The sequence below is a fragment of the Palaemon carinicauda genome, chromosome 17, assembly GCF_036898095.1.
Source record: "Palaemon carinicauda isolate YSFRI2023 chromosome 17, ASM3689809v2, whole genome shotgun sequence".
Taxonomy (NCBI): domain Eukaryota; kingdom Metazoa; phylum Arthropoda; class Malacostraca; order Decapoda; family Palaemonidae; genus Palaemon; species Palaemon carinicauda.
The window spans coordinates 43,080,181-43,093,097 of record NC_090741.1 but is presented as its reverse complement, the minus strand read 5'-3'; the positions used below and the strand labels follow the sequence as shown (position 1 = coordinate 43,093,097).

General features: G+C 33.6%; 1 protein-coding gene across 1 annotated transcript; it reads right to left on the bottom strand.

Annotated features, from left to right (window-relative positions):
- Positions 1-4,664: 4,664 nt before the first annotated feature.
- Positions 4,665-5,641, bottom strand: LOC137656326 (uncharacterized protein PF3D7_1120000-like). The gene is made up of 2 exons (XM_068390499.1): positions 5,344-5,641; positions 4,665-5,194 (listed from the first exon to the last, which is right to left on the bottom strand). Exons 1-2 carry the CDS (start codon positions 5,639-5,641, stop codon positions 4,665-4,667), a joined length of 828 nt encoding a protein of 275 aa, XP_068246600.1.
- Between the last annotated feature and the right edge of the window lie 7,276 nt (positions 5,642-12,917).

Genomic DNA, 12,917 nt, shown 5'->3' with positions numbered 1-12,917 from the left:
GATATATGTAGAAACCATAAAGACTGGAATATACTCCTATCCGGAGATTTTAACTTTCCTTTCGTGGATTGGAGAGAACGGATAGAAGAAAGTGGTTGTATGTATACATATAAAAAAGATAGTAATAGTAGCGCAGAAGATAAGAGGCAATTTGAAAAGCTTCAAGATATGCTATTAGAACATAATATGCAACAAATAAACCACATTCCAACAAGAAAGGAAAATGTCCTAGATCTAGTATTTGTGAATGAGGTGAATTATGTTAAAGAAATAATAGTGTATAACACGGAAATTTCAGACCACAATGTCATAGAATTGATAGTCCATTCCAAAGCAAGTGATCGCAGAATTAATAAAAGCACAAAACTTTGGGAAGGATATGGAAAATATAATTTTTACAGTAAGAATATAAAATGGTCAGAAATAAATGAAGAACTGAATAAAGAATGGAAAAATGTATTTATAAGTGATAATATACAGGTAAATACGGACATACTGTACAATATACTGGAGAAAATTGTTGAAAAATATGTACCGAAAAAAAACAATAAACAAAAGACGTGCATACCAAGAGACAGAAGGATCTTATTTCAGAAAATTAAAAAGTGGAAGAAAAATCTTGCAAAAGAAAAAAATGTGTGGAAAATGAGGGAAATAAAATGTAAGATAGAAAATGCAGAACAAAAGATTATACAGTCGAAAGAAAATGAAAAAAGGGACTTAGAAGAAAGGACACTTCAAAATATAAAAAGAAACCCCAAAGTACTTTACTCCTATGCAAAAAAGATGAATAAAAGGAGAATAGAAATAGGCCCTCTAAGAATTGAAGGACGGCTAACGAATGAAAAAAAGGAAATATGCAACATATTAGCAGAAAAATATAAGAGTGAGTTCACACCAAGAATTGCGAATGAGAATAATGTAACAGAAATGAGAGAAGAAAATGTTGAATATCTAACGGATATAGATATTAATGAAGCAGATATTGTCACGGCTATAAACGAAATTAAAAATGGATCGGCAGCCGGACCAGATGGAGTTCCAGCGATTTTGTTAAAAAAAACTGCAAACACTATCGCGAAGCCGCTTGCAATACTGCTAAGACAAAGTGTAGATATGAGCGAGATATATGTTAAACATAAATTAGCTTATATAACCCCTATCTTCAAAAGTGGATCAAGACTAGAGGCAAGCAATTATAGACCTGTTAGTCTAACATCACATATTATGAAAGTGTATGAGAGGGTAATAAAAAAGAAAATAATGAACCATTTGGTTAAAAATAATTTGTTTGATATGGGTCAACACGGTTTCGTGCCTGGAAAAAGTACACAGACCCAACTGATAGCACACTATGAAAACATATACAAAAATATGATAAATGAAAAAGACACAGATGTGATCTATCTAGATTTTGCAAAAGCCTTTGACAAGGTAGACCATAACATATTGGAGAAAAAAATGAGAAAGCATAATATTGTGGGAAAGATAGGAAAATGGGTAAAAGAATTCCTGCAAAACAGAAAACAGATAGTGGTTGCAAATGACGAGAAATCAGATGAAGCCCAGGTAATATCTGGTGTGCCACAAGGTACGGTATTAGCTGCACTGCTGTTTGTTATTATGATCTCAGACATAGACTGTGATGTTGAAAACTCCGTAGTGAGAAGTTTCGCCGATGACACAAGAATAAGTAGAGAAATTACTTGTGATGAAGATAGGAACTCACTACAAAGAGATCTAAACAAAATATATGAATGGGCGGAGATAAATAGGATGGTATTTAACTCCGATAAATTCGAATCAATAAATTATGGAAACAGAGAAGGAATGGTATATGGATACAAGGGACCTAATAATGAGACAATCACAAACAAGGAAGCAATTAAAGACCTTGGTGTAATGTTAAACAGGAATATGTTATGCTACGACCAAATAGCTACACTGTTGGCTAAATGTAAAGCAAAAATGGGAATGTTATTCAGACACTTTAAAACAAGGAAAGCTGAACACATGATTATGCTTTACAAAACTTATGTACGTAGTACACTCGAGTACTGCAATGTGATATGGTACCCACACTACCAAAAGGATATTGCGCAAATAGAGAGTGTACAAAGGTCCTATACTGCTAGAATAGAAGAAGTTAAGGACCTTGACTACTGGGAAAGACTGAAATTTTTAAAACTATACAGTCTAGAAAGGAGAAGAGAATGCTACATGATAATACAAGCATGGAAGCAAATAGAAGGAATTACTGAAAACATCATGGAGCTAAAAATATCATAAAGAGCAAGCCGAGGTAGATTAATAGTGCCAAAAAATATACCAGGTAAACTAAGAAAGGCGCACAGGACATTAATCCACTACGCACCAGCATCGATAATGCAGCGACTATTTAATGTGCTGCCAGCTCATCTAAGAAACATATCAGGAGTGAGCGTAGATGTGTTTAAGAATAAGCTCGATAAATACCTAAGATGCATCCCAGACCATCCAAGACTGGAAGATGCAAAATACACCGGAAGATGCATTAGCAACTCTCTGGTGGATATACGAGGTGCCTCACACTGAGGGACCTGGGGGAACCCAAACAAAAAATAAGGCAATAAGGCTCTCTCTCTCTCTCTCTCTCTCTCTCTCTCTCTCTCTCTCTCTCTCTCAGTATTCTTAATTACTATGTCTCCGGATCCCCAATTTTGTACAAAGACGGTAATCAGCTTTCTTGTCCGTGATTATTTGAGTGTGTATTATATATATATATATATATATGTATATATATATATATATATATATATACAAATGCATATATATATAAATGCATTTATATATGCATATATATACATATATATATATATATATATATATATATATATATATGCATATATATATGCATATATATATATATATATATATATATATATATATATATATATATATATATATATATAATGGATATCCGCGCTGTAGAACTTGCAACCCTTGAGTGTGGAGCGCGGGCATAGCACGGTGGTATTTATACCCCCCCCCCTAGGGGACGCTTAAGACTCATACTCTGGAAGTGCGTCACCTGCAATACACGCAGGTCCTTATTGCGTGCTTAGTACTCTTCCCGCATGTGCCGTACGCCATAATTTTCCCACGCATTCATCTCACGACACTAGTGAACCGTGCGGCATCCGTGCGTCACACGTACTTAACCCGTACTGAACACTCAACACACTCGCTACCAATTACATCGCCTAAGATTAACGATAATGTCAACAACGACATATTTCTGGACAACGAGAGCGGAATATATTCCAGTTTCTCGTGGGAAGAGGTTTTTTAAAAAAGTTTTTCCTTTTAAAAGACACATTTTTTATTGTTTCGTTAACGGATAAGGTTAAATGAAAGTGAGTTTGTTATCAAAAGGTTAAATGAAAGTGAGTTTGTTAACAAAAGGTTAAATATAAGTGATTTTGCTAACAAAAGGTTAAATGAAAGTGAGTTTGTTAATAAAAGGTTAAATGAAAGTGATTTTGTTAACAAAAGGTTAAATGAAAGTGATTTTGTTAACAAAAAGTTAAATATAAGTGATTTTGCTAACAAAAGGTTAAATGAAAGTGAGCTTGTTAACAAAAGGTTAAATGAAAGTGATTTTGTTAACGAAAGGTTAAATGAAAGTGATTTTGTTAACAAAAGGTTAAATATAAGTGATTTTGCTAACAAAAGGTTAAATGAAAGTGAGTTTGTTAACAAAAGGTTAAATGAAAGTGATTTTGTTAACAAAAGGTTAAATGAAAGAGAGTTTGTTAACAAAAGGTTAAATGAAAGTGACTTTATTTACAAAAGGTTAAATGAAAGTGATTTTGTTAACAAAAGGTTAAATGAAAATGATTTTGCTAACAAAAGGTTAAATGAAAGTGAGTTTGTTAACAAAAGGTTAAATGAAAGTGATTTTGTTAGCAAAAGGTTAAATGAAAGTGATTTTGTTAACAAAAGGTTAAATGAAAGTGATTTTATTAACAAAAAGTTAAGTGAAAGTGATTTTATTAACAAAAGGTTAAATGAAAGGGATTTTATTAACAAAAGGTTAAATGAAAATGATTTTGTTAACAAAAGGTTAAATGAAAGTGATTTTATTAACAAAAAGTTAAGTGAAAGTGATTTTATTAACAAAAGGTTAAATGAAATTGATTTTGTTAACAAAAGGTTAAATGAAAGTGATTTTGTTAACAAAAGGTTAAATGAAAATGATTTTGTTAACAAAAGGTTAAATGAAAGTGATTTTGTTAACAAAAGGTTAAATGAAAGTGATTTTGTTAACAAAAGGTTAAATGAAAGTGATTTTGTTAACAAAAGGTTAAATGAGAGCGATTTTATTAACAAAAGGTTAAATGAAAAAGATTTTGTCAACTAAAGGTTAAATGAAAGTGATTTTGTTAACAAAAGGTTAAATGAAAGTGATTTTGTTAACAAAAGGTTAAATGAAAATGATTCTGTCAACAAAAGGTTAAATGAAAGTGATTTTGTTAACAAAAGGTTAAATGAGAGTGATTTTATTAACAAAAGGTTAAATGAAAGCGAGAATGTTAACAAAAAGTTAAATGAAAATGATTTTGTCAACTAAAGGTTAAATGAAAGTGATTTTGTTAACTAAAGGTTAAATGAAAGTGCTTTTGTTAACAAAGGTTAAATGAAAGATATTTCTCAATTTCTTGGCAACAGTCCAATATGATATCCATGTCAAGAGTGTTTCCGGAGGCTGCGTTCGCTTCAGCCTTTAACATATTTTCCTGCTTATCTTCTTTATTTTCCGTTTGCTTATTACTTTCTTTCTTCATGTCTTCATTCTTCGGCTGTTCGTTCTCTTGAATGTCTTTTGTCTTGGACTCCTTTTCCCTTTCTTGATGATCAGACGTCTTCTCAGCTTTCATCTTTTCTTTCACCTGTTTCTCGGCTTTTAGTTTGTTTACTTCTTTTCTCAATTGTTCCTTCAGCCTTTCTTTCCCCTGTTTCTCGGCTTTTAGTTTGTTTACTTCTTTTCTCAATTGTTCCTTCAGCCTTTCTTTCACCTGTTTCTCGGCTTTTAGTTTGTTTACTTCTTTTCTCAATTGTTCCTTCAGCCTTTCTTGCTCCTGTTTCTCGGCTTTTAGTTTGTTTACTTCTTTTCTCAATTGTTCCTTTAGCCTTTCTTGCTCCTGTTCCACGGCTTTTAGTTTGTTTACTTCTTTTCTCAATTGTTCCTTCAGCCTTTCTTGCTCCTGTTTCTCGGCTTTTAGTTTGTTTACTTCTTTTCTCAATTGTTCCTTCAGCCTTTCTTGCTCCTGTTGCTCTCTCTCTCCAAGTCATTTATTTTACTTCTCAATTGATTTAGTTGGTCCGTTTTCTGTTTTTGAACTTCGTTATCAGTTTTTAGAATTTCCAGTAAATTTTCTTTTATCTTCATCTGAAGATCCTTTTGGACGCAGGCGTTTTCAAGTTCTTCTATTTTCTCATTAAGGATTTTATTAATTTCTTCCAATTCCTCCATTTCCGTTTTAAGAATTTCCCTTTTCTTCTCCTCTTCCTTCTTCTGAAGATCTTTTTGGATGCAGTCATTTTCAAGTTCTTCTATTTTCTCCTTAAGGAATTCATTAATTTCTTCCATTTCCTCCATTTCCGTTTTAAGAATTTCCCTTTTCTTCTCCTCTTCCTTTATCTGAAGATCTTTTTTGGACGCTGTCGTTTTGCAGTTTTTCTATTTTTTCATTATAGATTTTCTTAATTTCCTCCATTTTCGTGTTTAGAGCTTCCTGCTTCTTCTCCTATTCCTTCATCTGGTCTTTTTCAGCGCAGTAAATTTTCAGCTTTTGATACTCGTCTCTTTCCGAGCTTTCAGTTTTTCTGGCGTCTCTTTTTCTGTATTTATTTCTTCTACTCCTACTCCGTTTTCTGTTTTTGAACTTCGTTATCAGTTTTTAGAATTTCCAGTAAATTTTCTTTTATCTTCATCTGAAGATCCTTCTTCTCCTGTTGCTTCATCTGGTCTTTTTCAGCGCAGTCAATTTTCAGCTTTTTCCGAGCTTTCAGTTTTTCTGGCGTCTCTTTTTCTGTATTCATTTCTTCTACTCCTACTCCGTTTTCTGTTTTTGAACTTCGTTATCAGTTTTTAGAATTTCCAGTAAATTTTCTTTTATCTTCATCTGAAGATCCTTCTTCTCCTGTTCCTTCATCTGGTCTTTTTCAGCGTAGTTAATTTTCAGCTTTTTCAGAGCTTTCAGTTTTTCTGGCGTCTCTTTTTCTGTATTCATTTCTTCTACTACTATTCTCAATTCATTTAGTTGTCCTTGTAACTTGCTTTTTTCCTCCTCAAGATTTTCCACCGTCCTTCTCGTAGCAAACATTATTAAACCGAATATGGCGCCAGCAGCAGCCAAACAAATGTAAATTTGTCCTGTTACCATGAGAAAAGATTTCCTCCATTGCTCCGAAGTCGAATTCGGGGAGAAGTTTGCCAACGAACCATCTTTGATTTCAACTGGTCGTTGAATCTCAAAGCTTCTGCCTCCATTTGCCGCAATCCAAGTTTACACCCACGTAGTTCCTCACGGGCTTTCCAAACGCCCCCAATCCAAGGGCAGTGCTGCAGCCACTCAAGGAGGAATCCATCCTGAAAGGCGACTGCACGACAGTTTCCAAAACACGGCGCCTCTGGGAGAAGCGACGAAAACCATTTGAAGACGGAGGACTCCTGCAGAGTTCGCAGCTGTCCTTGAAGATTTAACGTCATATCTTCGCATGCAGCGTTCCGTTCTTGAATAACTGAAGCTGCTTCAACCGCACACCGAATGCTTCTTTGATATTAGCCATAACTATACATACCTATCCAGAGGTTCGTATCAGCATTGGTTTGAAAAAATGAAGAAGAGTCTACAAAGGATTCTGAAGACTTTTCAGTCCCCTGGAGACATTTTTGTCGTCACCGACTCCAACAACAACAGATCTCCGGGAATTTTTTCTCTTCCTTTCCCGACGGAAGACGGTGTTAACTTGAAAAATGATAATAATAATAATAATAATAATAATAATAATAATAATAATAATATACAGCTTTCAGACGTCTCCTTAGCTTATTATTATTATTATTATTATTATTATTATTATTATTATTATTATTATTATTATTATTATTTCTCAAGTTGACACCGTCTTCCGTCGGGAAACGAAAAAAAAAATTCCCGGAGATCTGTTGCTGTTGGAGTCGGTGACGACAAAAATGTCTCCAGGAGACTGAAAAGTCTTCAGAATCCTTTTTAGACTCTTTCTTAATTTTGTTGTTGTTGTTGTTGTTGTTGTTGTTATCATCATCATCATCATCATCATCATCATCATCATCATCATTATTATTATTATTATTATTATTATTATTATTATTATAATATCTTGAGGTAACACCGTCTTCAGTCTTGAAATGTAAGATTGTGAACTGATACGCACACACACACACGCACACACACATATATATATAATATATATATATATATATATATATATATATATATATATATATATATATATATATATATATATATATATTTAATATTTGTGTGTGCGTGTGCTTGTATGCATACATTTCATACATATGTACGTGTGTGTATGTGCACTAATACAACGAAAGTCTTCAAGTTTCCATTCGTGGCTATATGGACATATATATATATACACATACACACACACACACATATATATATATATATATATATATATATATATATATATATATATATATATATATATATATATATATTATAGATATATGTGTGTTAGGAATTAATCAATCAATTAATGACCAATATTGTGCGTTTGAGGAAAAACATACATACTGTACGTACATACGTAATGTAAAAGAGACAATTCCCTTCCCCTCCTTGAATTTTTACATAAGATTGTGCCTTGGCTTTTGATAATAATAGTTATGTCAGTAGTAAGTTGGCCAAGGCAACCCCCCCCCACCCCCCGTTGAGATACTACCTCTAGAGAGTTATGGGGTCCTTCGACTGGCCAGACAGTACTTCATTAGATTCTCCTATCTGGTTACGGTTCATTTTCCCTTTGCCTACACATACACTGAATAATCTGGCCTATTTATGTATTATCCTCTGTCTCATACACCTCACAATACTGAGATTACTGCACAAGAGGTTAATTGTTCAGTGGCTACTATCCTTTTGGGAAGGGTAGAAAAGACTCTTTAGCTATGGCAAGCAGATCTTCCAGGAGAAAGACACTCCAAAATCAAACCATTATTCTCTAGTCTTGGGTGGTGCCATAGCCTCTGTACCATGGACTTCCACTGTCTTAGGTTAGAGTTCTCTTGCTTGAGGGTGCACTCGGGCACACTATTGTATCTTATTTCTCTTTCTCTAGTTGTTTTAATTGTTTATACAAGAATAATTTTAATGTTGTTATTGTTGCTCATTACTTCTCCATTAGAGTATTTCCTTTCCTCACTGGGCTATTTTTTCCATGTTGAAGCTTTTCTAACTAGGGTTTGTAGCTTAGCAAGTAATAATAATAATAATAATAATAATAATAATAATAAATGATGATGATGATGATAATAATATTAATATCTAATATTTAATATTTAATAATAATAATAATAATAATAATAATAATAATAAATAGAAAATAAAAATACAAAAGAAAATAAAAATAATGTACAGCATTCAGACGTCTCCTTAGATTATTATTATTATTATTATTATTATTATTATTATTATTATTATTATTATTATTATTATTGCTAAACTACAACCCTAGCTGGAAAAGAAGGATGCTATAAGCGCAAGGGCTCTAACAGGGAAGAATAGCCCAGTGAGGAAAGGAAGTAATGAACAATAAAAAATGTTTTAAGAATAGTAACACCCGTAAAATAGATCTTCCATATATAAACTACTGTATAAAAACAAAAACAAAAACAAGAGGAAGAGAAATAAGATGGATAAGTATGCCCGAGTGTACCCTCAAGCAAGAAAACTCTACCATAAGACAGTGGAAGACCATGGTACAGAGGTTATGGCGTTACCCAAGACTGGAGAACTATGGTTTGATTTTGGAGTGGCCATCTCCTAGAAGAGCTGCTTACCATAACTAAGGAGTGGAAAGTAGCCTCTGAACAATTGCAGTGCAGTGGTTAAGCTCTTTAGAGAAGAAGAATTGCTTGGTAATCTCAGTGTTGTCAAGTGTATGAGGACAGGTGAAATGTTGAAAAAATAGGCCAAATCATTCTGTGTGTGTAGTCCAGTGGTTCTCAACTTTTTTTTTACCCATGGACCCCTTTTCCCTTCTCTTTTTTCCTGGTGGGCCCCTTCATAACTATTGGTCATAAGACAATAATTTATTTTTCACTAATATAAATTATGAGGTTTTAATAAACAAACAAATAGTATATAATTAAGCTTTATTTTCAAATAATTAATAATTTAATGTAAATGAAGTATTCTACAAAAACAATAATAATAATGATAATGATAATTAGTAATAATAATAATATTAAAAAATATAATGATATTAATTCTTTACCAGTATCTTGTATTACAATATTATAATGTTTCTTCTATGATCAAGTCGTTGGAAAATAGAGATCAGGCATTTGAATTCACTGTAGCATTTATGTACACGGGTTAAAGTTTTTTTATAAACAGTTAAAATGAAATATGTGATAAGAAAGAGACATAGGCATATTTATTCAATGAGATCCCTGAGGTTGATGCTGCTCTGCGAGTTTCTTTATGCCTGGTTCCATCGATGTGAATGATAGTCGAAGATCACCTCTTTTTCACAATGTCAAGTTTATGGCGAGCTTTTGATAAAAGTTGAGAAACACGACTAAATCCCGATTCGACAAGATAAGATGTTGGAAAAGCGATAACATAGATCTGTGCTCTATCCCAGAGCAAAGGGTACTTTGTAGCAACATCATTTGTCTTCCATACATCGTACTTTCCATCCTTGAATTTTGCACGCACAATTTCACCACTTTGTAATTCGATAAGAGGCTCTTGCAGAGATATGTCTATATCGGCCACATTAACTTCGAAAGGAATTGAAACCCAAGTCAGAAAACCATCATGAGTTGGTCACTAAACCGAATTTACATATCTTCATGCATATTTTCCATATATTCACCATATAATGCAAGATCTTCATCTTGCAAATCGCTGCTAACAGAGGCCAAACAAGGAAACTGTTCAAATGCACGACGCTTGATATTTTTATACAACTGTATATTTATGAATGATAGAGTAACTTCAAAAGGCATTACGTTATTTTGCAATTCACTAATGCATATATATATATATATATATATATATAAATATATATATATATATATATATATATATATATATATATATATATATATATATATATATATATATATATATATATATATATATATATATATATATATATATATATATATATCAATGTCATCATTAACCATAGCTTGTTCACTTTAGGACGAAGGCCTTAGACTTGTCCTTCCAATCTTGTCTTTATATGCCAGTCTATATCTGCCCATTTTCTTAGTTCGTTAATCCATCGTCTTCTCTTCCTTCTCTTTCGTTTGCAATCTTTAGGGACCCATTCTATTATTCTAAATATCCATCTATTAGCCGTCATTCTCATTATATGTCGTAAACATACATACACACACACACACACACATATATATATATATATATATATATATATATATACATATATATGTATGTATATATATTATATATGTATGTTTTATATATATGTATATATATTATATAATATATATTAATAGGGTCAATATATGGAAAATACTCCCTCAACCCCCCAAAAATTTTAACAAAAGGTTTCTCAACTGATTCTGGTACGTTTTAATGTATTTTTCAACATACTAAAAGTTTACCAAACTATGACCCCCGGAAAAGTTTTTTTTTTTTTTTTTTTTTTTTTTTTTTTTTTTTTTTTTTTAAGATGGCGTCCAAGATGGCTGCTGAAACCGTTGAACCATCATAACTCTATAACTATCAACTCAAATTTGATGATCTCCGTGTCTATTCCTACATTTTTTGGGGCAAGGAAGACATTAAGACAACTAGGGATATCATTGAGCTGTTAAATCATTATGAAATTGGATTCTAGACCTTCAGATGTTCACTATCACCTTATACACAAACACTTACAACAAGCAATAGTTAAAAGAATTTATTCTTAGAGGTATAATGATAGCAAAATAATTATGAGCGTCTTCTATAGGGTTGTTAACTTACAGTACTCATGTTTATATAATCTTCTAATTGTATCAAATCATACACTTATGAACTTGCTGGGGGCCATAGGAACTCTCATGGAAGGGACCGGCCTCAAAAACATACTTGAGACTGTTTATGGAGAAAATGCGGTGGTGCACATGTTAACAGGGAAAGCTGTCCAGAGGGCTTTGCGGGGCCACCTTCTTGTTGACAAGTGCCTACATAGCCAGCTTGTAATGGAAATGACCAAAGATGATCCTCAGATTCAGGGATTGCTGGATCAGGCAGAGGAATTGTACTCCTCCCTTTTTATTGGAGGGATAATGCTAGAAGATGCTGCTTGTTCTGAGGTTTTGATAAAACTTGAGGCATTAATAGAGAAGAAGAAATCTGAACTTGCTCAAACCTCAAAGACAAGCCAGTTGTGGCTGAATTATCAGCGTATGGTTGGCATAGCAAGAATGTCGATCAAGTCAGATCGTACTGGATCTTGGTTGAGGCATTTGCAGGTAGTGTCCAATTGCCTAACTGTCTTTGCTGCAGCTGGGCACTTCAATTATCTGCGATCTGCTCATTACTACCTGCAGCAAATAAGCAACCTGGAAAAAAAAACACTCATATGTTTTATCGAAAGTTCCTTGATGGTTTTCATGTTGTTCGAATGAGCAATCATTGCTGGACAGGACTAAATAGTGATCTTGTCATAGAACAAACATTGATGAGGCCTTTAAAGAGCACTGGTGGTCTAACCCATGGCAGTGGGATGACCGAGGAGATCCGTAATCTTTGGACCTTATCTGCACCTGTAACATCTGAGTACAACAGCGCAATGCAAGATTTTACCAACCTAACCTATACTACAAGTCCACAACTGAGGCACGCATCAAAAGAGATGCATCTGATCTTGAGAAAATTTAGACAAAAATTGCAGCCTGTTCACCATTCACATCTGATACTACTCTGAGAAACATTGTCAACGGAATAGTGGCTGGACCAGATGTGAATGTAAAAAACAAGATCACTGAAGATATGATTGTAAAGCCAGCATTTACTTACAAATTTAAGCGGAAAGACAGAGACCAAACCCTTGGAAATATCCCTGCTGTGAAGATTGCTCCTAATCGTACCATTGATCCTGCCCATCTGTTCCAGAGTTTCCTTGTCGTATCAAGATCAGATCTTTCCCTTGAAGAGGTTTTGACATATGAGCTAAGCCCATATCCTCCAGCCCTCTTTGAGACCAGGAACATTCTTCGAAAAGCAAATAAACCTCTGCTTGCTCAGGCAATTCGAGACCATGTTGCAGCCTTTTCAAGTGAGGCTGTGATTAACTCTAAACCTAAAACAGATTGTTATGTGCTTGAGGGAGGCTCATTGCTCCATCGTTTACCATGGAAGAAAGGCGACTCATATTATACAATAGCCGAGTCTTATGCAGACTTCACTGTGAGAAATTATGGACAAGCACCAGTGGTGTTCGATGGATATGGTGAAGGCCCCTCTATAAAAGACAACACACATCTGAGACGAGGAAAAAACCTGCACCCTATAATTAGTTTCACAGCAGAAACAGAGTTTTCAGGCAAAAAGGAGGACTTTCTATCTCGTGACAAAAATAAGACAGACATGATTTCTCTTATCAGCACAGCACTGACTAAA